Genomic DNA, 27,542 nt, shown 5'->3' with positions numbered 1-27,542 from the left:
CCCTTCTTCAGTGTGGAAATGAAGTGTCGATTTCTGTCCATGACATTCAATGCTACAAGCACGGCTCCCCAGCCATCTTCCTGCCTACCACCTTACTTGAGAACCTAAACAGTAGCTAAATTATTCCCCAATATTGTCCTCCTGTGACAGAGTCAAGGGACACTTATAAAGACCTAAAAAAGCCTGGGGGGCTGTGGTGGTGGTGGTTGTTGGTTGAGAAGGAACCTTAGAGATCAAATCAGCTACGTGCTCCTGATCCCATTTTATAGAGGTGGAAAACCAAGGCCCAGAGAAATGGAACGATTTGCCTAAGGCCACACACAGTGCCAAATCCATTATTATTTTTTTAATTCATTCATTCATTTTTTAAAGAATATTTTTCCATGGTTACATGATTCCTGCTGTTTCCCTCCCCTGTCTCCTCCCCCCCTCCCCCCGAGCTGACAAGCAATTCCACTGGTTTATACATGTCTTATTACTCAAAACCCATTTCCACATTATTCATATTTGTAATAGTGTGATCTTTAAAAAAAAAAAACAATTTAACCCCCACTCAATCATATACCCACAGAACCAAAGTGAAAAATGCCTGATCCATTATTAAAAACCAAGTCTTCTGATTACCAAATCTAGTGTTCTTTCTACCGCCACACACTGTGCTAGAATTTGTACAAAACTGAAATGTTCCTATTTGGCATTGCTCATTTAAAAGTAGACCCCCCCCCCTTTAATAAAGAGCAGTACTTTCCAGGCTTGTGTTAATATAAGCAGTTATACATATGTATATCGTAATTATATAATCACATCCTTATCCCCCTGCCCTCAAGAAAATGATGCATTTTAAACCTCTTTCTGAAGGGGGGAAGGGCAAGAGAAACATCTGTTAGAAAACCTCCGGCCTAAAGACAGCTACCCTAAGGATCTGAAAGCATGACCCAACAACCTTCACTGAACCTACTGAGTAAAACCCCAAGGTGGCTAGATCAGAATAACGATTTTTAAAAATAAGTTTCTGTGGTTTGAAAAAGACGCTATTCTTTATATTTTAAAGTCTGTGGTATTGTCCACCTTGGGCAATAAGAAGCAATTGAGAGAGGCCAGCCACCCTTCAAGGAAAACAGCAAACACTTTTATTGATCAAGTCTCATTTCCCCCAAATGACCTCACTGATTAAATATTTTGCCTGCCTTGATCTGTACCAAGTTACCAGCCTTTGGACAAACAGCGAACTCAAATTCTTAGCCTCTGGCATCACATAATTTGACTTCAACAGGTCCCAAGGACATGAAGTGCCAAGGAAAGCAAATGGCATTTTCCCCAAGAGGAAGGAAAGAAAGAAAGAAAGACCAGGCCCTGCTGAGACAGTCTTTGCCTCATTACAACTTGGATTGAGGACAAAATGCTTCCCACCTGTCCCAGAGCAGTCTGCAAACAAAACTCCTCTGTCTCATACATACAGGCCTCTGGGCCCAATGATTTTTTCCCCTTGTGCTGTTTTTGCTGCACCAAGTCTCCTTCCAAATGTCTCTGGGATTTGTCTCCTTTTCTCTGCCCCTGCTGTCTCTTCCGAAGTCCAGGCCCTCCCCATATCATGACTCCCTGATGCCCTTACCAGCTTCTACTGGGTCCCACATACTGCAGCCAGATTAATCTCCCTAAAGTGCTTTTGTCCCATTACTATCTTGCTCAAGAATATACATTAATTAGACTACAGTAAAATTAAACTCCTTGGTCTGGCACTCAAGGCTCTCCCTAATCTGGATTCACTTTACCAAATCAGTATTCTTATTATCTCTTGCTACATTCCAGCTACGTATGTCTTCTCACTGGCCCTTCCCAATAATACACCGCATTCCAAGTCCAGCAACTGAGCCATTTCATAACTCATGCTTGTTAGACATTACTAGCTATTGGTCTCTTCCCTCTTCTCTGCCTCTCTGATTTTTGACCCATCCTCTATGGACCCGCTAAAGTCTCCCCTCAATGAAGCCTATTCCACCCTAATTTCTTCCTTCGAAATCCAAGATGGGAAGCTAAGAGTTAGAAGCTGTAAATTGGTTTAATCTCTTTCATTTTATAGATGAAGAAACTGAGACCCAGAAAAAATGAAATGGTTTGACCAAGGTCATATACATATTTGGTATCAATGCCAAGACCAGAACCCTGGTTTCCTGACTCAAAGTTCCAAGATTCTTTCCAACATACCATCCCACTTCCATCCAACACATTAACTTAATCATATACTAGGTCATGCTGTTTGGTTCCTCCCACCCCTAAATCCTTACTTTCTGTCTTAGTATCAGTTTAAAAAAATCCTTACCTTCCATCTGAATAGTTAGAAAATCTTGAAACCTTTTGAACGTATTAAAACATAAGCTTCCTGGAGGCAAGAACTTTCTTTCTCTGTATTTGTATCCCCCATTGCTGAGTACAGTGTCTGGCACATAGTAAGTGCTTAATAAATGCTTTTTGATGAACTACCCTGTTATTTTAACTGCCAGATGTGTTTATATTGTTTCAAAGGAGAGATCATGTTAACTGGAGCATTTATACTTCCTCTTTATCCATCCCCAGTGCTAGAAATACACACACACACACACACACACACACACACACACACGCATATATGTATATATATTAGATGTTCAGTAATTTCCCCAACAAACACTTTTTTAAACTGAATTTCACATCTGACAAAAGCATGACTTACTGTTGCTAATGACAACCTAGGGCTGAAGACAGTCTTTAGTGTTTTTTGTCAACATTCAATGTAATTTAGGGTAAGTAGATGAATATTTCTGTGCCTTATTTCTCAGTTTGTAAGACAGGGATAAAGATGTATCACAGAGAGGGCAGCTAGGTGGCTCAGTGGGCAGAGGTCCTGGGTTCAAATCTAGCTTCAGCACTTCTTAGCTGTGTGACCCTGGGCAAGTCACATAACCCCAATTGCCTAGCCCTTACAACTCTTATGCCTTGGAACCTATACTCAGTATCTATTCTAAGACAAAAAGTAAGGCTGAAAAAAATAGATGCATCACAGAAATGTTGCAAAGCTAAAGGCTCTGTTTGCCTAACTCCATTCCTGTTTGCATGTCCATCTTTCTATTTACTTATGTAAGGAAGACTAATTGGAGACCATCATCTGAAGTTTCTTGATTCATTGGTCTCAAACCAATCAGTAGTTACCACTGCCCAGCTCTCCTCTTGTCTCAGTGTATACTACTGGTGGTTAAGTCAAGGATACTTAGCTTTTTTTTAATCTGCCCTCCATACCAAACATGACCAACCATGGCTGTCTAAGCACTGATACTGCCATTCTATGTCAGCAACCAGATGTTGGCCAGAGATGAGTTGTGCTGTTGACTTGAGCTGACTATAGCTAAGAACACTGGAACGAAAGAGAGATAGGTTGAAGGTCAGCCTTGGTTAAAACCAAAAGCTCAGTTCCAATCTGACCTTGAAGGGAGAGCCTGGGAGATGAGTTAGAAGAGAACCAGGTGATAATTATTGACAAGCAAGAGTGTATCAAAAGGAAGCAACCAGTATGAGAGTGCTTAAAATTTAAGACCATATGAAGACCCACAGAAAGAACTGATGAAGTTTAACCTGGAAAAAATGACAGAGGACATCCTAAATTTGTCTTCAAATATTTGAAGGGTTGTCAATATTGACTGAGCAATTCAACTTATTCTGCTTGGCTCCAGAAAGCGGAAAAAGAAGTCATGGGTAGAAGTGATGAGAAGGAAGATTTTAGACTGACATGGAAAAAAAGTATCCCAATAACTGTCTGGGAGTAAAATTGGCTGCTTTGGTAGAGAGTAAGCTCTACATTACAGAGAATCTTCATGGGAAGTGTAGGTATTAAGGATATTGTAGGGGGCAGCTGGGTAGCTCAGTGGATTGAGAGCCAGGCCTAGAGATGGGAGGTCCTAGGTTCAAATCTGGCCTCAGACACTTCCCAGCTGTGTGACCCTGGGCAAGTCACTTGACCCCCATTGCCTACCCTTACCATTCTTCTGCCTTGGAGCCAATACACAGTATTGACTCCAAGACTGAAGATAAGGGTTTAAAAAAAAGGATACTGTAAAGGAGATCCCTTTTTAGATATGGATTTGGAACAAATAACCTCTACTCATTTACTCTAGACTAGCTTCTATGATTCTCTAGTACAGAGGTGTCAAACATGCTGCCATGCAAAAATATAAGTTGGAAATATTTAACAAAATACATAAAAATACAATAGGATACAGATAATGTTAATATGTGGTTTTCTAAGTCAATATGCAGTTCCTTATATATGGTTTAGTGGTCTCTGTTGCTGTTTGAGTTTGACACCATTGCTCTAACATTATTATTACTTTAAGGAAAGGCAGAGATGATGCTGGAGTTGTAGACTTCAGGAAATGAGGTCAATTCAAACCTTTATTAAGTGGAAGGAATTGTATTTGGGCACTGGGGGTAGAATGATGAAGTAATAACTAACACATATGGCACTCTAAGGTTTATGAAGAATTTTACATAAGAGTCCAGATTGCTCTCACGTTTACCTACTCAAGTAAATGTTTTTTTACCCTTTAAGGACCGGGGGCGGGGGAGTGGGGAACACCACAATGGTTAGAAAATACAGGGGACTGCTAAGGTACAGGAACCAGCCTAAGCTCTTAAGGTAACTTAAGTGCAGAAGAAGATCCTGGGAGAATGGAGAGAAAAACCTACATGACAGACATCATCTACCAGGTAGCTTCTTCAGTTCTTTCTCACGTTTGCCTCCACTAATCTCTCTGTTCGTTTATTGTTGTAGAAGATTTGGTAAAATGACACCTTTTAAGTGGGCTGAAGACTAACAAGGACAGGAATACACTTCTTAGTGATCCTCAAGGAAATAGCTGGTTAAGACAGCAAATGTCTAGGGTAGACTCTATTCCCAATTTCCTTTAAACCTGGGAAAAGATTTGTTGCTAACCCTGGGTACATGCAAATCAAGCTACTTTTAATCCTATCTCTTTCCCATTTTCCCCAAACACTATTGCTTTGTAACCTAAAACAAGCCAGCAGGTGTGGTATTTTGCTGGTGGCAGGACTGGCTTGAATCCTTCCCACGCTATCACTGTAAATAGTTTGGTTCAAAGTTTATAAAGGCAAAAAGTCCAACCTATTCTTCATTGACTTTTGTCTCTTTTGCCCTCCAAATGAATTGTGTGTTGGGGGTGGGGGGTGGGCACTGTGTGCATAGTGGGGGTTTCTTGAGGAGGCTCTTCTCAAGAGAGAAAAGGGGAAAAAGAGAGACACAGGAAGAGGTTCAGACACATCCAGACACCATTCTTGTGGTAAAAGAAAAGACTAGAACCTCTTCAACTCAAATGCCATATTCATTTAAGTGCTATGCACAAACTAGGTGGCATAGTGGGTAGAGTGCCAGGCCTAGAGTGGGGAAGACTCATCTTCCTGAGCTTAAATTTGGTCTCAGACATTTTACTAGTTGTGTGACCCTAGGCAAATCATTTAACTCTGCCTCATTTTCCTCATCTGTAAAATGAGTAAGAGAAGGAAATGGCAAACCACTACAGTATCTCTGCCAAGACAACATCAATTAAGGTCACAAAGAGTTGGGTACAAGTGAAACGACTGAACAACAAGAGCTAAGTATTGTATAAGGGTCACTCCTTGCCTTTGAAGAAACATGATTTTAAAACCACCTAAAATATACTCAAATGGATCTGAGATCTCATAGGATTATAGATTGAGTTTCAAGGAGTATCATAGGTTCTACAGTTAAAATTCCTCATTTTACAGATGAGGAATCTAAGACTCAGAGAAATGGAATGACCTGCTCATAGGTGGTAGAAGGTGTCAGAGGTGAGATTTGAACCCAGATTCTCTTAATCTTGAGGATGGGTTCTTAACCTGAAGTGCATTAAAAACAAACAAAAAACCGACCCTTACCTTCTATGAAGAAGTATCAATTCTAAGACAGAAGAGCAGTAAAGGCTAGGCAATGGGATTTCATGACTTAATCATGAAACAAGGAATTTGAGCACAGATTCTCTGCTGTGCTCTAGCTGTCTTATCCATGGTTTTTTTTTTTAATTTATTTTGATAACTACATTGGTAATTGGATTCCTTGGCAATCATATGTATTTTATTTCTTGCATTTAGAGACATTATTCTGAGAAGGGGAACTTAGGTTTCAACAGACTACTCCATTTCATAAAAGAGGTTAAAAACTCAGACCTGGAGTCAGTTCTCTTTCTGTCTATCAACCTGGATGCTCTCTCCAATGACAGAAATTCACATCAAAACCCATCCATGGCTGCCCATCATTGTCCATGTTTTTCCATAATTTTTGCCAGGGGTAGGGGTCGAGGGAAACCTTCATTACTTTCTCCTGACATCTTAAGGTGACCAGTGGAAGTCTTTTGCTCTGTTATCTTTTACCCTCACCACATGGCCACTCCATCTTTTCTTCCTAAAATATATATTTCCCTAATGGTATCTTCTTTACATGTTTTCTTAGAAGTCCTTCATTTAGTTATATGTTGCATATGTGAATGTAGTATATTCATAGGATCATAGATTTTGGGCTGGAAAGGACTTTAGAGTTCGTCTATTTCAACACCTTCCTTTCTAAGTTGAGGAAATTGTGGCCCAAAATTATTTCACTAAGGTCACATAGGTATTAAGTGGCAATGTGGGAACCTGAACCCAAGTCATTTGACTCCAAACCCAACACATCTTATGTTAAAACACACTTTCTCCCATGTAACATGTCAACAAGGAACATGAATTAAAAAAAAACAAAACAAAACTAGAAATAGCTAGGTGGCCCAGTGGATAGTGTGGCAGGCCTAGGTCCAAATTCAAATCCTGTCTCAGATTTTTACTGATTAGTTGTACGACTCTGAATAAGTCACTTAACCTCTGTTTGCCTCAGTTAATGCAACTGTAAAAATGAGAAGGTAATAATAACACCAACCTCCCATAAACTTTCTGAGGATCAAATGAGACAATATTTGTAAATTGTTTTGCAAGTCTTGTTGCACATAAGTGTTAGCTCTAGTAATTATTATTATACCCAAACTCAGAAAAATTAACACACCAGCACTGTGTCTAATTCAGCCAATTTGATGGAATACTTAGGATATAACTTTACAAATTAACAAAATTAAATATACATTTAAACTGATGATATTTTGAAGTATAAGAGGTAGACTGCAAGGTTTGGAATTAGAGAGACCTGAGTTCAAGTACCCCATACTAACTTTGGGATCCAGGAAAGTCCCTTCATCTTTAGGTGCTTCAGGCAACTCCCTAAGACTGACATCTACTAAACCAGGTATTCTTCTTACCCTGGGACCTAAAGAACTATAGATTTTAGGGAGTCTGTGAACTTGAATGGGGGGACAAATATTGTTATTTCCACTCACCTCTAACTGAAATTTGACTTTTCCTTTAATTATTTTAAAACATTATTCTGAAAATGGAATCACACAGACATTATCTTATTGTCTAAAGCAGTGATTCCCAAAGTGGGCGCCACCGCCCCCTGGTGGATGCCGCAGTGATCGAGGGAGGCGGTGATGGCCACACCTTTTTTTTTGTATTACATTCTATTCTGGGTTCAATAAATAGTTTCATAATGTCCAGGGGGCTAAGTAATATTTTTTTTCTGGAAAGGGGGCGGTAGGCCAAAAAAGTTTGGGAACCACTGGTCTAAAGGGTCCATGACACAAAAAAGTGAAGAACTTCTCTACTAAAAAATAAATAGGTTGTGGTTCCCCATTCTGATAAAACCACAGAACTTTCACATATTTAGGAAATATTCCAGAACACCACTCCCTCTTGCTTACTTCAAAGCTGCAATTTCATCACTGTGAATGTTTCTTCCACCAATCCTGAATGCAACTCCTTCTTGCCTTAATAAATGGTCTTCATGAATCGTTGTAGCCCCAAATAATTCTAGAGCTAGTCTAATTCCTTCAGCTGAGTCTCAGAGGGTGAAGTGCCTTGGTCTTGTTATTAGGCAACTAGTTGGTAGAAGAGCCTAGAACCTTGGTCTTTTCATTTCTTGTTCTGGTTTAGTTATCATCCCCTTGGCTATAACAACCAATAAAATGAATAGAATGAACTTTCCCATTCCTGGAAGGGAAAATGAGGCATAGGTGGATGAATTATAGGAGTATGTAAAAGATATTATGATCAGATAATAGAAGATTCAACTGGGGAAATAGCATAGTTGTATCTCTTTCTCCTCTTTCACTCAGAATGCAGTCCAACTCACTGTCATTGATGTTATCTCTGCTAGACTATATATATTTTTGGAAGACAAGGGTTGGTTTTATAATTTTGTTTTTTTGTTTCTCTGTGTCCCCACCACCTCACTGGGTCTGACACAAAGTAAGTAAATACTTAATAAATGCTTGTTAATGGAGTGATTGAGGCAGAAAGAATTTGTATTCAGATCCCACTACCTACCTTGTTTGTTTACAAAGTCTCTCCAATTTGGAAGGGGGGGGGGGGGAGAAAGGAGGGAATGGCTTAAAAGCAGGTTGGGTGGCAACTTTGAGGGTTAGGGAAGGATGTTAAAAAGTATTACCTCTTCTGAGAGAGACCACAACCTCCTCTCAGCCCACACACTTTCCATTTCTTGATTCCCACCCACCAGCTTTAGACAAACAGGACCATTGATCCCTGCTTAACACACATATAGAGCACTCAGCTGGGTTCTAGATTTCAATTCCTTTAGCCCCATTCCCTCTGGGGCCTTAGGGTCTTGGCCCAATTGACCGTTTGCTACATTATAATGTATTTAAATTTTCTAAGCACTTTCACATTCAGTTTTTGTACACACAACAAGCCCATAGGAAAGAACAAATACTCCTTCTTAGTGGGTATTGCACTTTGTTTTCTTATACCTAAATGCTCATATAATTGGGAGACAGAAAGTTTAAATAATTTACTTGGTGTCACAATCAATTAATAAGTAATTATTAAGCACCTACCATTTATCAGGTACAGTTCTAGGGCTTAGGATATAAGTACAAAGAATGAAATAACCTCTGTTCTCAAGTGGGAGGACTAAAAGTACATACAAAAATATATGCAGTAAAAGTATAAAGTTATTAAGACCCTCCATACACAAAGTAGTTAACTCCAAAGTAGTCTGGGAAGGAGGGTACTAGCATGTGGGGGATCAAGAAAAGCTTCATGCAGAAGTGCATGAGGGTCATCTTAAAAGAAGAGAAGGGCATTATGTGAAGGAGGCAGTGCATTCCAGGCACATGGGATGGCTAAAGGAATGGCGCCTGGAGACAGAAGATGGAGTGTTTAGTTTTAAGTGAGGAACACAGAGAGTCAGTTTGTCTGGATTGCAGAATGGGGGGGAGTAAGGAGGCAGTATGGTGTCTTTTTTTTACTTCTTTCTTTTTTAAACCCTTACCTTCTGTCTTGGAATCAATACTGTGTATCCGCTCCAAGGCAGAAAAGTGGTAAGGGTAGGCAATGGGGGTGAAGTGACTTGCCCAGGGTCACACAGCTAGGAAGTGTCTGAGAACAGATTTGAACCTAGGATCTCGGGTCTCTAGGCCTGGCTCTCAATCCACTGAGCCACCCAGCTGCCCCCAGTATAATGTCTTAATGAGGCAGGAATGATATGTTGAGCAGGTAAGTGGCAGGTAGAACTAGAACCCACGTCACTTGACTCCCAGGCCTGGGCTATTTCTTGAGCTTGGTACTCATGCAGAATAAAAGGCTGTAAAGGCTACAAAGCAGAGGGCAGACCTGTCCCACTCCAATTACAATCTGTTTTAGCCATAGACTGACAGTGCTACTATTTTGCTTTTATTGACTGCTTGGCTCACTCCCCAAACTAGCTATTTGAAACTTTCGTTCTCCTCAGGTTCTGAGCCTCGATTACAGCTTACAGCTGATGACCTCTAATGATCTGCTTTATTTCCCTGAGAAGGTTAAGAACATTTGGCAGAAACAGCTAGTCACTCTTCTTCCCAGAACCCGTCTTCCTTCCCCACAATCTTAGAGATGTTGCTCCTGCTCTCAAAAGTTAACTCACCCAGATGGCTATAGCTGGGCTGGGCATTCCATTTCTTTTTCACCTCATAAGATCTTCACTTATCTTTCTCCAGCTCTAGCCTCTTTAACTTCTTATCATCTTCCTTCTTTCCTATCACTAAAATGCTCAAATTTCTTCTTTGATATGCCAAGGAGCTGTGATTTTCTTATGTGGGTAACTACCTCATGACTCCTCTATAATTTAGTACATAGGTTTTGGAGTTGTTAGGTCAAAAGAATTCATCATCCCCAAAGGCAACCTGCTGGTCTGCCTCTGAATTTAGCTAAGCTAGGTGGGAGTGAAGAGAGGATGGGACCCAAAAGAGGCAGCTGGGTCTGGAATCAGGAAGACCTGAGTTCAAATCCAAACTCAGACAGCTGGGTGACTTTGGGCAAGTGACCTCTTTTGCCTCCGTTTCTTCAGTGGTAAGAGCTTTATAAATGCTTATTCCCTTCTCCTTCTCCCCTCATACTTGCAGTCTTTTGAGCTTTGTAGGACCTACAGAGCTTGCTGTACTCTGCTGACATAGTCTTTGAGAACTTGTGGTCACTTCTATTGTGTGATGAGGCACTGAAGGAGAACTTCGGTGAAGGCACATTTTTTTTTTTAATGCTAGAAAAAAAAATCTTGTAATCTGACTTCCTTTTCCCTAACTGCTCTTCTACCTTTTGCAGATAAACTTCTGTAAATAGTTGCCAGCTGTCTCTATTTATTCACCACTCAATCCTCTAAATAGTTTCCTTTCTTCTTCACTACAGCATCATTGCAGGAAGATGATAATCTTCTATTGTCCAAATCTTTTTTTTTTAAAAAGTTTCTATCCTTCTTAATCCTGCCTATAAACTGACATTTGTGGACTACATCTCTTCAGAGAAATGCAGCTTCTAAGACATGACTCTCCTGGTACCTCTTTCTGGAAATCTGACTGTTCTTGCCTTTTCTACCTCCTCTCTCTATGGGTAATTTTCAAAGCTCTGTTTAGTCCCATGCCCTTCTCTCATTCACTCTTTCGGGGCTCACTCATTCATGATTTCAACTAGAACCTTCATGTAAACACCTCCCAAACGAATATTTTCAGACCTCTCCCAAATATTCTATCACCATCAATGTTACCTGTGTGGAGGGCTAGATGCTTGAATTTGCCACTATGATCTTAGAATATGAACCTGGAAGCAATTTCACCTAAAGGGATCTCAGCATCCTCCTCTATAAAATAAAGGGGATGATCTCCAAAGTCTTCTTCAGTTTTAAAATTCTATAACCTATGACTGTATTTCTTCATCTGCTGCTTTCATCCAGGGCCTCATCTTTCCATGCTTACATAATTTCAACAGCCTTTTAAGTAGCACTTCTGATTCTAATCTATCTCTTTCCTTGAGTCCATCCTGCACATTATTTCCCACTATTCTCAAATACCATTTTCATGATGTATTGCCACTGCCTGTCCAGAACTTCTCAAAAAGATTCCTTGGCTAGCTCCTATCATATTAATCAATGAATAAAAATATATTGAGGTACAGGGAGAGATACAAGGGAAGGAAGAACAAGACAAGGACCCTTTCCCTCAGGTAGTTTTTAGTCTAGTTTTGGGGAGATAAAGCTATTATACATACAACTAAGTAACATACCTATCATACTATCCTATTATAACATATTAACATATTTTATTTGCTATATTGATATATATTTATTGTTATAAAGTGATTTATAAATATTTTTACAGTTGATCCTTACAACTGCCCTATGGGGCAAGTAGAGAGAGCATTGTTCTCAATTTAGAGATGAGGAAACTGAAACACAAAGTAATTAAGTAAATTATGGAATCCTCTAATATTAGGGTTAGAAGACTCTTAGAGAGTATTTGAAATCATAGCTTTAGAGCTGGAGGAGGGACTGTAAGAGCTCATTTAATCCAATATCCTCAGTTTGAGACCCTCAGAGGGTATGTTACTCCCTCATGAATACATAGCCACTTTTAGGTAAGACTGGAACCCACACTGACTCCAAATATAGTGCTCTTAATACTTGTAGCCTGTTTCCTGGTCAAGATCACTCTAGGTAGTAAGTGGTTAAGTTAGGGCTCTAACACAGGTCTCCAGACCCTGAGTCCAGAATTCTTCCCATTAAACCAGGGTAAACTTTAAACTATGATAAGTTGTGTGGTTCATATAAAATGTAATGTTAAGTGTAAATCCAAATTATTTAAGCCTAGGCTTCAAGGTTTTTATAAACTAGCTGCCTTCCACATCTCCCCCTTAGACCTTTCCAAATTCCTTTCCCCATCTATAATCTCCAACTCAGCCCCACCCACAGTAATAAGCCAGGCTATTTACTAATTTTCTTTTTTCCCCACTCATCCCCCATATATTCGAAAATGCTTCTTTTTAAAAAGCAATCTTTTCCTTCTCTCTTCTTTAATTAACCCATTCATTCAACAAATTAGGAGTCATTGGTGGGACACAAAAGAAAAAATAATAGTTTCTGCTGCCCTCAAGGTGCTTACTTTCTTGAAAAATCCATAGCTAACACAAAATACTTCAAAAATCAATTTTCTTGTCATCAATAAGCATCTATTTAACATCTACTGTCTGCTAGGCACCGTGCTAAATGCTGGAGATTATAAGAGGCAATCCTTGATCTCAGGGAACTTATAGTCCAATGAGAGAGACAACATGCAAACAACTATATACAAACAAGATATATACAGGCTAAATTGAAGATAGCCAACAGAGGGAAATCACTAGAGTTAAGGGGGATTGGGAGCCCCTCCCCGTTTCTTGTGGGTAAACATATAGCTGGGAACTTTACACAGCCTTCTTAACTCCATTTCTCATCTCTTTTCTTACTCTTTTATTTCTGTATTAACTCACAAAATTTTTACTGCAATCATTCAGTTATTTTCATATTCCTTCACTAAAGAACTCTTCTACAAGGAGGCTTGTCTCCAAGGCTGTGGCAGCACAGTGTATGTAAGCTTCGGCAGGTTCCCCCCAAGCTGGAAAGACTTTGAGTCTAAGCTCAGTAATGGGTCCAGTAAAAGGCTGAGTGTGTCTGTTCTGGGAGGACCAGGGGGTTAGTCACCTGGTGATTAACTCTTTCTGTCATGACAGCTCAAGAAACCCATCTACAAAGACACCCATGGAGTATCTATATCAATTAAGTCAGGGATCCTTGAAATAATTCCATAATGCTTTGTTCTTTAATTATTTGTGTGCTATGTCTCTAACCTTGTAAGGACTCCTGCCACTACTTCTGCCATAACTGCTATTTGGTGGGCACAAACCTCTGTAATGATCTACTCCTTTGATAGTCACTGTACTCCTTGGGAGGACCAGGACGCTGCTGAGTGCTAGTAAAAGGCACGTAGGATCAGAAAAAATCCATACTTCAATCAGTACCAAGAGGGTGGGAATGAGGATGCCATTCATCTTCTAAAAACTATTTTTGATTGAGTATTTCTAGTTATAAGAAGAAAGTTGAGGGAGAAAGGCTTTTCTAAGTGGGGAGGGGGGGTGGAGACTGGTGGTCTAGGGGTGTTTACAATCCTGGCACAAACTCTCCAGCTAAATGAGGGGGCAATTGTGGGTGGGGGAGGAACTCAGGGTGGCTTTGAAAGGAGCTCAAAAGGAAGACAGAGCAGCACAGCAGGGCTCCGGGAACCCTCTGTAGAGGTTTTTTATTACTTTATTTTGGCTTTGAAATGGAACTGAAAACTTACTTTGGTTTGGCAAAGGCCAGACCAGATGGGGTGAAATCACCAAAGCCCCTAGTGAGAACTTCCCTGAGTAGAAGGGTCTGGGGGAATGGGCAGTCTTAGAGAGCCATAATTTCATGACTATTTCTCCATCCCCGCCAAGGAAAGGAATTCTGTGAAAATGGGGAGCAAAGGAGTGAAAAGAGAGGATGATAAGAACATGGGGAAAGGGGGTTGATACTCCTTAGCTCCACAACATTCATTAGCCTCGTCTGGCCTTGGGGATTTGGAGTTAGATGATGGGCTTTTTTTTTTTTTTTTTTTTTTAATGGCAGGAGGGAAAGGAGGAAGAAGCATTTTGCATGCAAATGGGCGGCTGCCAGAGGATCCCATTAAAATGTAAAAACTCCACATTCAGCCCGACAAAACGGTGCAAACTGCTGTGTTTGCCAGAGGGCCAGCAATAAAGCTCCCAACAAAGGGGCTGGGGGAACAATGGCGGCTGAATGGCCTCTGTCAGCAGGTCCTCTCTCTCGTTGCCATGGCGACCCCACCGGGGCTTACTAAAGGTATTTCCTGAAGAGAAAAGGCAGCACACACATGCCCAGCAGCCCTGCTAATCCTGACAGGAAGCCCTCGCCATTCAGCAGCCGGGGGGCGGGGGGGGGGGGGGGGTCAGGGGTCTGGGGTTTTGTTTTGTTTTTATTAAAAAAAGATTTCTGTCTTTTGTGCGTCTCACCTCGTCACTGTAATTTAGCACAGGGCCTGGGCCCAGGCAGCAAGTGGTCTTGGGGCTTTAGGGTCCCTGGTGCCCTCCCTCCTCCCCTTCTCTTCCTCTGAGTTCCCCACAGCCAGCTCTGGCTGCTGGAGTGTCGGGGATTGTAGGAACCCCAACATTTCAAGGATTCAAACCCTTCACAGTTTCCCTGACAAGTTCTAGCTCGAAGACCCCCTCCCCCCCCAAGGGGCAGTCCTACTAGGCAGCTCTCTCTATTTGGCGATAACTAATGAATTGTGAAAGAGTAGTTCCTCCCACAGAATCCAAACCCGACTTTTTCTCAGAAGTCACATAGAATACATCTCATCCTCCTTTTAACTCTTCCCACATGATAGTCTTTCAAATACAATGGAGACAGCCCTCGGGGGTCCCCTGCCCCTCCCCCTTCCTCCTCCCCATCCCTAACCCCAAATCTTCCTAGTCCAAGCTATCCACCCCAAATTCCTTTAACCAATTCTCATTTGATGTAAACTTAAGCCTCTTCCCATCCTGGTTACCCTCCACTGTTTGGTGCCTAGAAGTGAATATAATATTCCGGATGCATTCTGACCAGGGCTGACTACGGTGAGACTGCCACCTTCACTGTTCTTTAATTCAGCCCAATATAAAATGAACTCTTTGCTTTTTGTTTTATCTGCCATATCACGCAGTTGACTCACACAGAGCATGCAGTCTACCAAAAGCCCAGGAGGATGAACGGGAAATGGCAGTGAGAGAGAAAGGAGAGGTAGGGTGACCTCCATTTGGGAAAACAGTTGGGACTGCGGTTGGGGTTGGAAGGACGAGAAGTGGGAACCCTTGTAAGGTGGGTAGAAAAGAGGTGAGGAGAGTTACTGAGGAAGAATGGTGGGGTAGAGGATCATTGTAAATTGGGGGAAGGGGGGGGCTTCAGAGGCCTGCTTCTAATAATATTCTATGCTGGTGGCCTTTCCCCTTCCTCATCCATACCTTTCCTCCTCCCCTTCCCACAACTGAGTGTGGTACTCTCCAGTTGTGGGCAAGGGACTGTAATTAAGTGATTAGCAGAGGAATGTGCCCACCTAATAGCAAGTTTTAAAAGACTCCCCAAGCCCCAACGATCCTCTCCCAGATTCTCTTAGGACAAACTGGAAAACAATGCTGTCCTAAAACCTGGACTCCCCAAACTTAGGGGTCCCCAAACAAACCAGCTTTGCTCCTAGCCTTGCCACCTCACCAAGATGAGGGGAGGGCTTGGCTAGATAAAGCCTGCTTGGGCTCTAACTCCTATGATCCCAGGAAGACAATTTTGTCTAACTCCTATGTTAGCAAACTTGCTTCCTGGATGGTTCAGAACAATTGATAAATCTACCAAACTATCTGTGCCACTATCAATTTTGGCATCAAATGGATGCCCTTGCCCTTGCCCCTGCCCCTTTAGAAAAGAAGTCAAAGGGAACACTTCTGAAACCAGTAATGCCTGTGTGTCTGCTGTCCCTTAGGACATTTGAGATGCCTTGAAGAGAATAATAATACTTTACATTATATACCATTGTCTTTTATATATCTGATCTCATTTGATCCTTACAACTCAATGAAACACACAACAGGTATTATTATCCCCATTATTCAGATGAGGACATTAAGGCTAAGTGGTATACTCTAGCCCACACAGCTAGTTAGTGAGCAAATGAGGACTATAATCCCATTCTTTCAATTGCTAGGCTACTGAATGTTGCTAATATACTGGGGAAAACAGGACCCCCCCCCCAACTTCCATGGTTGCTAAGGCATTAAGCCTAAGATTTACATGTTATATATCTCTCCTCCTTCCCCACATCAAGTTTTTTGAGGTAGGATTATTTTGTTTAGTCTCTGTGTCAACTAGCACAGGATCTTGCAAATAGGGATAGGCACTGAAAGTGTAATTTTGTTGATAAATGAACAACCTCCCTGATAAAGGAACTCCCTCTGCCAATTCAAGGTCTTTTCTCTTCAACGTATAGTCTTAGAACAGTGTCTAAAATACTGAGAAATGTAAGTGATTTTCCCGGAGCCAATATGTACTTAAAGTGGGACTTGGAACTTGGGTCTTGTTCTGCCTTGTAAATAGTAAATGCTTAATAAATGTTTGTGAAATGGGATTGGTTTTCAAGTACAGCCACTTCCAGAGCCATCGAAAAACATGCTAAAGCCTCCTTAATAAGCTAAGTTTCTGGGGAAAGCTCTTGACTTAAATGGAACCAAATTCTCTTTACCTCTGCTACCTGTCTCCTCTCCCAGGATTAACTTTAGATGTAATTGGAAGGAAACAAGCGTTTATTAAGTACCCAGCAGTTGCTAAGCCTTACGAATGGTATTTCATTTGATTCTCACAACATATCTGTGAGGTAGATGCTATAATTGTCCCTATTTTACAGCAGAGGAAACTGAGGCAGAAATTAAATGGCTTGCCCAGGTAGGAAATGTGTGATTCTGGATTTGAATTCAGGTCTTCCTGACTCCAGGTCCAGCCCTCTAACCAAGGTGTCACCTAGAAGACATCTAACAAGGCATGTTACAAGGGCGGATTTTGTGACTGTATTGGAAGAAAGGTTCTGGAGTGGCCCGCTTGCCTGCCCTCTCCTGCATCTACAGTGAAAACAACCACTTTCTAAGATGAATACAATAGGTTACCAATTTAAGCAAAGCTTCTTATTAGAAACAGCAAGGTCCCTTACTTCCCTGAGGTCACATTGGGGGAAAAGTTCCATAAACTAGTGGAGAAGTTGGGGGTGGGGGAGGTGCAATAGGAGGCAGAGAGAAATGGGGGTGGGAAGGGATGTGTAGCTAAGGGACCCTCCCACCATGACTGGCCCAGCTGAGGTCTCCCAGCCATGTGTCTGCAGCTGCGACCCGTCATGAACTTCCTGGTCTGGGTTCTGTAATGGAAAGATCATTAAGGGCGGGGGGAAGGGTAGGAAAAATGGGAGATGAATCAACAGCATGGTAATACTGCTGCTCCTACTCACCACAGCTCTTTGACCCTAAAGCCTGGTCAGGTTCCTTCAAAGAAAGGAATGTCAAACCGCCCTTCCCCCTACCAGGAGCCCGATTTTCCTAAACTAACTGGCTAATCTGATTCCCTCCCTTTCCCTTAAGAGCAATGGTTTGTGGGGAGGAAGAGGCCGAAGATGAGACATTTCTGTTGCCAGAGCATCAGAATGCTCACCCAAAGCTCAGGGGCTATCTGGAAGCACTGGGGTCCTGGTCATTCTCCATCCCTGTCCCAACTGCCATCTCCTATCTCTTTCCAGCTTTTTCAGCCATGACCCAAGCAGTCTGATCTTGAAATTTCATCCCAAGGAAGATGATCTGATTTTTTTTTTATTTTTAAAGAAATGTAGATGGTTAAAGCATTGTGTTGGGATCTTCCTCTTAATAATCTTTAAGGTTTGTAAAGCAGTTCATAAACATCTCATCTTATCCTCACAACAACCCTGGGAGGTAGGTATTGCTCTTATCTTCATTTTATATGAAGACTGAGGCACAGGGGAGTTAAATAATTTTCTTAGATACAGAGTTTGAGACCAAATTTGAACTCAGGTCTTGTTGACTTTAAGTCCATTGCCCTTTCCAATGCACCACAAAAACTTCTGATCTGAGATGGTGTGATGGAGTTACGTCTAAGTGGGATGGAAACGGATTTTTAATTCAATTCAACCCAGTATTTACCTAGGGTTTATTTTCTGCAAAAATCCACTGCTCAGCAATGGGAATAAAAAGATGAAAAAAATGAAATTCCCTTCCCCCCAAGGATTTTATGAACTAAGAAGGTGAGATATTATATAATCTTATAATCTAGAAAGGCAGAACTACAGACAATTCTACTTCTAATATGATAAATGCATAAGAAGCAAGAAGAGAGAGATTTGAGGGGGAATTTTAGCTGGGAGTGGGAGAGATTAGGAAAGATTTGATGGAAGAGTCCCTGGCTGGGGCTCTGAAGGAAGAGAAAGATCACAAGAGAAAGACGTGCAGAACAGTACCTGGCATACAGTAGGTATTTAAAAAAAACTTACCTTCTGTCTTAGAATTGGTACTGTTTCCATTCCAAGGCAGAAGGACTGTAAGAGTTAAGCAAATGGGATTAAGTGATTTGCCCAGTGGAACAAAAAGCTAGGAAGTGTCCTAGAACCTCCCATTTCTATGCCTGGCTCTCCATCTACTGAGCCACCTAGACGCCCCAGCAGACACTTAATAAACGCTGATTGATTATTTGGAAGTGTGTTCTAGGCATGGAGGATATCAAGTATAAATGCAAGGAGTAAGAAAAGTACAGGACTATTAAGAAGAGTATGTAAAAGGGAATAATATAGTGTGAGATAAGGCTAGAAAAGTGGAGTGGAATCTGATGAAAGGTTTTTACTTTCCTCCTACAGGTGATGGAAAAGCCCTGAAAGTTTTAAAACATAGGAGTAAAAATGGCCTGTGTATTAGGAATATTACTTTATTATGAAGGGTGGATTGAATTTTCATCTTTCCTCTAGAATTTCCATGAAAGCTTAATCTTCCTGGAACCTCATTTTCTTGGGGAATTAGAAAGCAATATGGCTCCTCTTAGCAAATAACACTCATTTTCAGTCATTTCAGTTCATCACCACCCTGCTTCCTTACTCATACCTGAGATTTTACTTCCAGGGATGTGTGATGGTATCCTAAGGGGCCTTACACCTAAGTCTCAGTCCCAGTGAAAACCAATTAACTCCTTAATATTACACACTCTCCTTAAGTTGCTTGGTGTTCAGTTTGTCAGCAACATGGACAAAGGTTATAGATAGCATGCTGTTCAATTTTCAGATGGCCCAAAGGTGGAAGGGATAGCTAATATATTGAGTAACAGAATCAGGATCCAAAATTAGCTCAGTGGGTTAAAATAATGGACTGATTCTAATAAGATTTATAAAATGTTATTTGATATTAATAAATGTAAAAAATTATACGTGGGTTTGAAAAATCAACCGTAGAATAACTGCTAACATTTACATATTACTTTTTGCAAAATCTAATTTTTATACCTAACTTCATTTGATCCTGACAACAACTCTCTGAGATAAGGGTGATTATGTCCATTTTACAGACCAGGAAACTGAGACTCAAAGGAGTTAAGTGCTTCACCAAAGGTTACAAAGCTAGTAAGTGTCTTGGGCAGAATCTGAACTCAAGTCTTCCTGACTACAAGTCTGGCAGTCTCTCTTCAGTACTACTTAGCTACCTCTACAAATAAAAAATGAAAGGCACATTAACTAGACAATAGCATGTGGAAACATTAGAGTGAGCTGTGATGGACACCCAGAATGGCAGGATTTGAACCCCAACTTTGCTATATACTACCTGTGACAGGTTGATTAAAGCCATTGGACCTCAGTTTCCACAGCTGTAAAATGGAGGGTTGGGTTAGACTAGTGGGATTATACTAAATGACATGTGAGTTTCCTTCCAATTCTAGATTGATGATGAGCCCATGACCTAGGAGTTTTTGTGACCTGCAAGCTCCATATGAGTCAGCATTGTGAGGTGGCAGCCAAAAATGCTAATATAAACTCATTTGAACTGCACTTTGCTTGGATGAAGTAACCAGCTGTCTTTATCACTTAAGTAGAGCTGTTCAGAGAACTGTCAGAACCTTGAAGGGGTTAAGTGACTTATCCTCTATTGTATCTATAGCAAAAGACAGAAGTGAAGTTGGGACTTCCAAAAGTAAATTCACATGGAGTCACAATACTTTCCTAATGTAAACTCTGGGAGGTTCAACAGTCCGGGACAATACAGAGTCAAGGATTCCTCAAACTCTGCCTCATTTAGACCATCTCTGCATTATTAATATCAGTTCTGGGCACCACATTTTAGGAGGGAGGCTGAGAGGCTGGAGTGTGCAAATCCAATCCATTCTACATTTATTAAGTGCCTGTGATGTGCCAGGCACTGTGCTAAACCCTGGGGATGTGATTAATAAAAAGAAAGACTGTCTCTGCCGTTAAGAAGCTTAGAGTCTAATGGAGGAGATTAGAATCTAATGGGCCCGAGACAGACAACCAGAATGGTAAGAGGGTTCATCATATGAGGACGGACTGAAGGAAGTAGAGAAGTGTATTGTCTTAGAGAAGGAAAAATCTTGGGAAAACATGATATCCATCTCCAGGTATATGAAACAGAATTACACTGGTTTTATTTGACCCCAGAAGGCAAGAGTGAGGACCAAAGGATGAAAATTCCTGAGGCATATTTGTTTGATAATGTGAAATTACTTCCTAATAATTAGAGCTGTCCCAAAGTGGAATAAGCTACCATGATGAAGAAGTAAGTTTCCTGCCCCTGGAGGTTCAATAAATGGGGAAGACATAAGTCAGGGTATAAAGAAGAAAACAAGAGGACTGTATATGAAACTTTAGCATTCTATTGCATACATCTTGCTTTTTAAAAGATATAAAACAGAGGCAGCTAGGTGGCCCTTAGATAGAAACCAGACTGGATAGAAACCAGACTGGAAAGGGGGAGATCATGGGTTCAAATTCAGCCTCAGACACTTTGTAGCTGTGTGACTGTGCAAATCACCTTATCCTTTAAAACACTCCCCCCTCCAAAAAAAAAAAAAAAACCAAGTACAGGAACCACATTAACATAATTATAAAATACTTTTTGCACAAATAAAATCAGATATAAATACCTGAAGAAATATTAATTGCTTCTGGATGGGCAGAACCAATGTAATTAAAATAACCATCCTACCTAAACTACTCTACTTATTCAATGGCATCCCAATCAAATTACCAAAAATTATCTTAATGAGCTAGAAAAAATTATAACAAAATTCATTTGGAAGAACAAAAGATCAAGAATATCAAGAGAATTAATGAGAAAATGGTGAAGGAAGGAAGTCTAGCAGTATCGGATTTTAAATTGTAGTATACAATGGTACTTATTAAAACTCTTTGGTACTGGCTAATAAATAGAAAGATAGATCAGTGGAACAGAGCAGACATATAACAAATAGTAATAAAAGATTATAGTAACCTTATCTTTGACAAAAGCATAAATCTGGGCTATTGGGATAAACCACTATTTGATAAAAATTGCTGGGATGACTAAAAATGTTTGGCAGAAACTGGGTCTAGACCAATATCTTACACCATTCACTAAGATAAAGTCAAAATGCATAAATCATTTGACATAAAAGGGGATATAAGCAAATTAGAACAATAGAGAATACATCAGATTTATGGATAGGAGAGGAATATATGAGTAACTAAGAGATGGAGAGTATTGCGAGATGTGAAATAGATAATTTTGAGTACATTAAATTGAAAAGTTTTTATACAAATAAAACAAATATTGCCAAGATTAGAAGAAACGAAGAAAATTGGGGGACGATATACCAACAATTTTCAGATGAAGAAATCAAAGCCAATTATAGCTATAAGAAAAAAATGCTCTAAATCACTACTGATTAGGAAAATGCAAACCAAAACAAATCTGAGATATCATCTCCAATTTATCAGATTGGCTAAAGTGTCAAAAGGGTAAAAAAAAAAAGTGGCAGAGATATAGAAAAGTGGAGACACTAATACACTGTTGGTGGAACTGTGAACTAGTTCAACCATTTTTTGGAGAGCAATTTGGAATTATGCCTAGATAGCTAGAAAACTGTGTGTGCCCTTAGAACCAGAGATACTTCTGAGACTATATCCAAAGGAGGTCTAGAAAAAGGAAAAGAGCCTAGTTGTTCCAAAATATTTATAGCAGCTCTTTCTGTGATGGTAAAGAACTAGAAATCTATCAATTGAGTAATGGCTAAACAAATTGTGGAATATGATTGTGATGGAATACTGCTGTGCCAACAGAAATAATGAGGTTACTTTTTAAAAAAAAACTTGGGAAAAACCACAAGAGATGAGTGACATGAGTAGAACCAAAGGAATATTACATAGAGCCACAGATTTAACATTTGAAGAACAACTTGGAAATGTTCAACTCTAGAGAAAAAACTGAGAAGTGGAAATATGAAAAACATAATATATTATCAACATGCCTCCTATGGTATGCAGAGGGAAAGAGGGGGTTGAGATACCTAGAAATAAATTCTATTAATTAAAAACAAAAATATCATTACAATTTTAAAATACCAAATAAAATACGCTTTTCCATTTAAATAGCAAAATGGAGAAGATAAGGAAGGTAGCACTAAATTTAATTTCGTCTTTCCTAAGATAAGATGACATTGCTTTGTTCAGGTAGGTCTCTAGATGTGGCCTCCTAGAATACTCTCATTAAACGTTGATGATCAGAATTCCTGCCCTTCTGGTCCTTTACCATGACTAAAATGAGGCAGCCTGATTTCACCGTCTTCCATATGTGGATTTCTCTCCCTCATTATCTCCACCTCCTGGCTTCCTTTAAGTCCCAGGTAAAATCCCATAATCTACAAGAATTTTCTGATCCAACTCTGCCTCCCCCCCCCCCCCCATTCTAGCACATTCTCGCTATTGATTATTTTCCGTTTATCCTGATTATAATTTGTTTGTACACAAGGTTTGCTTCTTGTCTCTCCCATTAAACTATGAGCTTCTTGAGGTAGGAAGTGTCTTTTGCTTTTGCTTGAATCCTCAGCACTTAGCATAGTGGTGGTAGATATTGAATGTTTTTTGCTTGATTGACTAATTTCTTTGAAAGTGCATTGACCTATGAGTCAGAAAACTTGGGATAGTCCTGACTGTGCCATTTACAAGGCATTTATGTGACCTTAAAAAAATTACTTATCTTCTAAGCTTCATTTTTCCTCATCTTTAAGATGGGACTAATCCCTGACTTATCTACTTTACAAGGTTGTTATGAGGAGCAAATGAGAAATGTGAAAGCACTTTGTAGGCTATAAAAGCACTACATAAAAGTGAGTTATTAGTTCATTCAGATGATACCTCTGAAAGTTTGATAAGAACAGTTAAAAACAGAATAGTGGCTAACACATTTATTTTTGAAGTTATTTTAAATGTTCCCTTCTAGTAGCTACTATATATGGCTCTCACAAAAATCTTACTTGACCAAAGAACTGGATTAGGCTGGAAAATGTTCCAAGATTAATTCTGGTTTTAAATGCAATCCTTAAATACTGTAGCAATCTTTTTATTTTTTAAACTTTTACTTTTTATCTTAAAATTAAAACTATGTATCAGTTCTAAGGTAGAAGCCTGGTAAGACGGGATTGGGGTTGTGACTTGCCCAGGGCCACCCACCCACCTAAGAAGTGTCTGAGGCTGAATTCAAATGCAGGGCCTCCTAACTCCAGGTCTGGTGCTCTATCTCCAGTGTCAAAATGGTATGTTGTTTCCAGTGAAATACACTAGGGATATGTATTTGGACCCATGCTTATTTAACATTTTTATCAATGACTTGAATAAAAGCAAAGATAGTTTGATTACCAAATTTACAGGTGACACAAAGCCAGGAAAGATAGCTAACACAATGGATGACAGTCAGGATTCAAAAAGATATAGACAAGCAAGAGCATTGGGTTGAATTTAATATGATGAAAAATTATCATTAGGAATAAATGCAAAATCTTAAACGTAGGTCCAAAATATAAATTCCACTAATACAGAATGAGGAAGTGTATATAAAAAGCAGTTGTTCTAAAAAGGATCTGGGGTTGAGGGCAGTCAGGTGGCACAGTGGATAGAGTACCAGGCTTGGAATTGGGAGGACCTGGGTTCCAATCTGGCTTCAGATACTTCCTAAATGTGTGACTTGATTGAGATTTATTTTATTATTATTGATATTAGAGGATTAATTTCTTGATTTATTATTATTTTTATTATAGCTGATATACTATTAGTTGTTATATCAATAATACAAAACATTAATATTATTGATATTAGAATTGCTATTCTAAGAAGATAAAAATTTTTTAAAAAAGAAAACTAATACCTAATATCAATTCTAAGGCACAAAGTAAGGGATAATCTTCAGAGATTGGGGTGGTTAGTGGGCTGCAAGCTTTAAGGAATTAGCAGTGCAGTGTGACACAAAAAAGTTAAGGTGATCACAGGCTGCATTAGGAGAGCCAAAAGGTAATGATAATCTCAGGAATAGGGAAATTATCATCCCACTGTATCCTACCCTTGTAGGACCTCATGTAAACTGTTATTGTGTTCATTTCTGGACAGCACAGTTGAGGAAGAACATTGCTAAAATATAAATTCTAAGACGTTCAGAGAAGAACATTCCAGGATGTTGAAGGCTACGAGGAACTGGACATATTTAGCCTGGAGAAGAGAAGGCTGGTAGTGGTTGAAAGAGGAGGAAAGGGGCAACACAGATTATATCTGTGTTCAAATATTTGAAGGGCTGCCACATGGAAGGGGGTATTAGACTTGTTCTATTTGGCTCTAGAGAGGTCACAACTAGGAAATGAATGAAAGTTACAGACTAATTTAGGCTTGAAATCAAGAAAAACTTTCGAGCAAATTCAGGTTGTCTAAAAGTGGAATAGTTTATTTTGGGAGGTGGTGGAATCTTCCTTCTTGGAGGTCTTCAAGAAGTGGCTGGAGGTCTAACAACTTGTTGGATATGACAAGGTGAGGGATTCCTTTGTCTTTGGGACTAGTTGGCTGTTGACATATATTTCAACATAAATTTTGTGGTTCTGTGATTTATTCCCGTTTTACAAATAAAGAAAATGTGGCTCTGAGAGGTTAAGGGATCCATTATATGTTAAGTATCCAAGGTAGAATTTGAATGCTGGACTTCTAAGTCAGGACATCTTTATAAGCATTTCCCCTCACCTCCCTCCCCCAAGTCAGCTATGTGGCATAATGGATACCCTGGATACAGAAACAGAAAAATCTGAGTTCAAATCTGCCTCAAGACACTTAGTATCTATGTGACCTTGATAAATTCATTTAATCTTTCTTGGTCTCAGTTTCCTCATTTGTAAAATGGGGATGATAATAATAACATCTACCTCATGAGACTGCTGGCTTAAATGAGACAATATGCATAAAGTACTTTGTAAATCTTAAGTGCTCTATAAATGCGAACTATTATTATTTTCCCGATTTTCCTTTCCTGTCTTCCACTCAACAGGAAATCAATTTGCAGTTACTTTAAAAAATATTTTGCATTTACTTATGTTTGTATATGTCATTCCCCCCCCCCCCCCCCCAATAGAATGTAGGCTCCTTACAGGAAAGGATTGTTTGGGTTCGTGATTGTGTAAACCTAAACCTAATTTAACACAGTGCCTGACACAAAAAGAAATATTTGTTGATTAATTGTAACTGTATCCTACTGCTAAATTAATCATACCTTTATACATGCCCATAAACATCTTCAGAATCTCACAGAAAATTAACATACCAACTATTTCCCAATATGCCTCAGTTCATTCTCTACTCAGCTATCAAAGTGATCTCTCTAAAGCTCAGATCTGACCAGGTCAGTCTATAGCAACCCCTTCTCTCCTTACACCCCACTCCCCTCTACTTACTCTACAATTCAGTGACTGGCCTCCTTGCTGTTTTCACATAAGACATTCTTTCCCATGACTGTGCATCTTAACTAACTGTCCTCCATGTCTGGAATTCTCTTCCCTCCTCATCTCTGCCTCGTTTCTTCAAGCTACTATCCCATCTTCTACAAGTCCCCTTTCCTGGTCCTCCAAGTTCCACCTTCTCTCTGAGATTACTTAATATTTATACTGTATATATCTTGTTTATACATAATTACTTGCATGTTATCTTCCCCATTAAACTATAAATTCCTTGAAGGCAAAAGACTTTCTGTCTTTTTTTCAAATTCCCATTGCTTAGCACAGTGCTCAGCACATGGTAAGGGCTTAATACATGCCTGTTAACTTGATTAAAGGAAAGTCTACTAGGTAACTAATCAGAATTTCAAAGGGGACTGGAAAATAGGGGCTAACTTACTCTATGCCTACAGCCCAAGTTCTAAAAGCATTTTATCTCCAATAAGATCACCTCCCAGCCAGCTAAACTTCCCCCAGCAGTCCTCCTTATCTCTTATCTTTTTTCTTCTATTCTTCCAGTCTCTCCCTTTTCTTTCCCCCATTTTTTCCATTCTTTCCTACCTCCCTTTATTTGTCATAATGGAAAACTGCCCTTTTAAAAATTTTGTGACATTTATTGAATCAAATTTTGTTTGGTTCTTGTCCTTAAAACCAAACAAAACAAGAAAACTGAATATTTTGTATTTCTCTTTTTTAAATAAAATTAAATTACTTTTAAACAAAGCTAATAAATTGGCTTTTTTGCTGATATTTTTTCTGTGAGCAAATTAAGTTGTACTTACACATTAACTGAGCACCAGTTGTTGGTGAGACCCTGCCTGCATACTAGGTGGCCAGTGGCCCATCCCTGTTCCACTAGTGTCATATTTTCTCTTAATCTATGTTTGACTCAAAAGTGGGAGTGACTCCATTGATACAGGCTTAGTAAGGGGTCTAAGAGGCCCATTCTTTATTTCTTTTTTCTTCAGACTTGGTACATAAACCCTTTTTTATAGATCAGGCAGACTCCTTTGCTCCTAACCTGGGAGATTTTAGAGCTTATTTAAACAAAGGCATCCTGACATTCTGGAAGGTATATCTACATATACATTTTACATATCTACACGTACATCTACACATAATGTACATAAAACCTTTGCATCTTCCCAGACATCCAGCATAGTGCTTAATAAAAGTATGTGCTTAATGAAGTGATTCCTAAACTGCTTTTAATTGATTCACACAGAGAATGCTCAGGTGTTAAGGCTGCTTTGGAGCCTCTGACCCTTGAATCAGCTCCTAAATTCCCCCTGGATAGAAACTCAGTCTCTGGCTACAGTGGAGCAGCCAACTTCAATGAAGCTTTTGTTCTCTTAGCGATTACATTAAGATAGGGAAAAGTTCTCCATAAGGCAGCTCAAAGACCCGTCCCCACAGCACAACCCCATCCTGTGAAGAATAGAATGTCATACCAGGAATTGGACACCCGTGCATAGCCTCCTTCACC

General features: G+C 39.8%; 1 protein-coding gene across 9 annotated transcripts in view; it reads right to left on the bottom strand.

Moving 5' to 3' along the window:
- Positions 1–27,542, bottom strand: part of FGFR1 (fibroblast growth factor receptor 1) — a 70,618-nt gene that overhangs the window by 17,757 nt on the left and 25,319 nt on the right. The window contains exon 2 of one of the 9 annotated variants that reach the window (XM_044663556.1): positions 3,954–3,972. The exons of the other annotated variants lie outside the window; for them this stretch is intronic. Coding sequence (XP_044519491.1) covers positions 3,954–3,972 — 19 coding nt within the window. The remainder of the gene's footprint in view (positions 1–3,953; positions 3,973–27,542) is intronic. 9 annotated transcript variants of the gene reach the window in all.

The sequence above is a fragment of the Gracilinanus agilis genome, chromosome 2, assembly GCF_016433145.1.
Source record: "Gracilinanus agilis isolate LMUSP501 chromosome 2, AgileGrace, whole genome shotgun sequence".
NCBI lineage: Eukaryota > Metazoa > Chordata > Mammalia > Didelphimorphia > Didelphidae > Gracilinanus > Gracilinanus agilis.
Note: the sequence above shows the minus strand (reverse complement) of the source record. Positions and strands in the feature narration are given on the sequence as shown.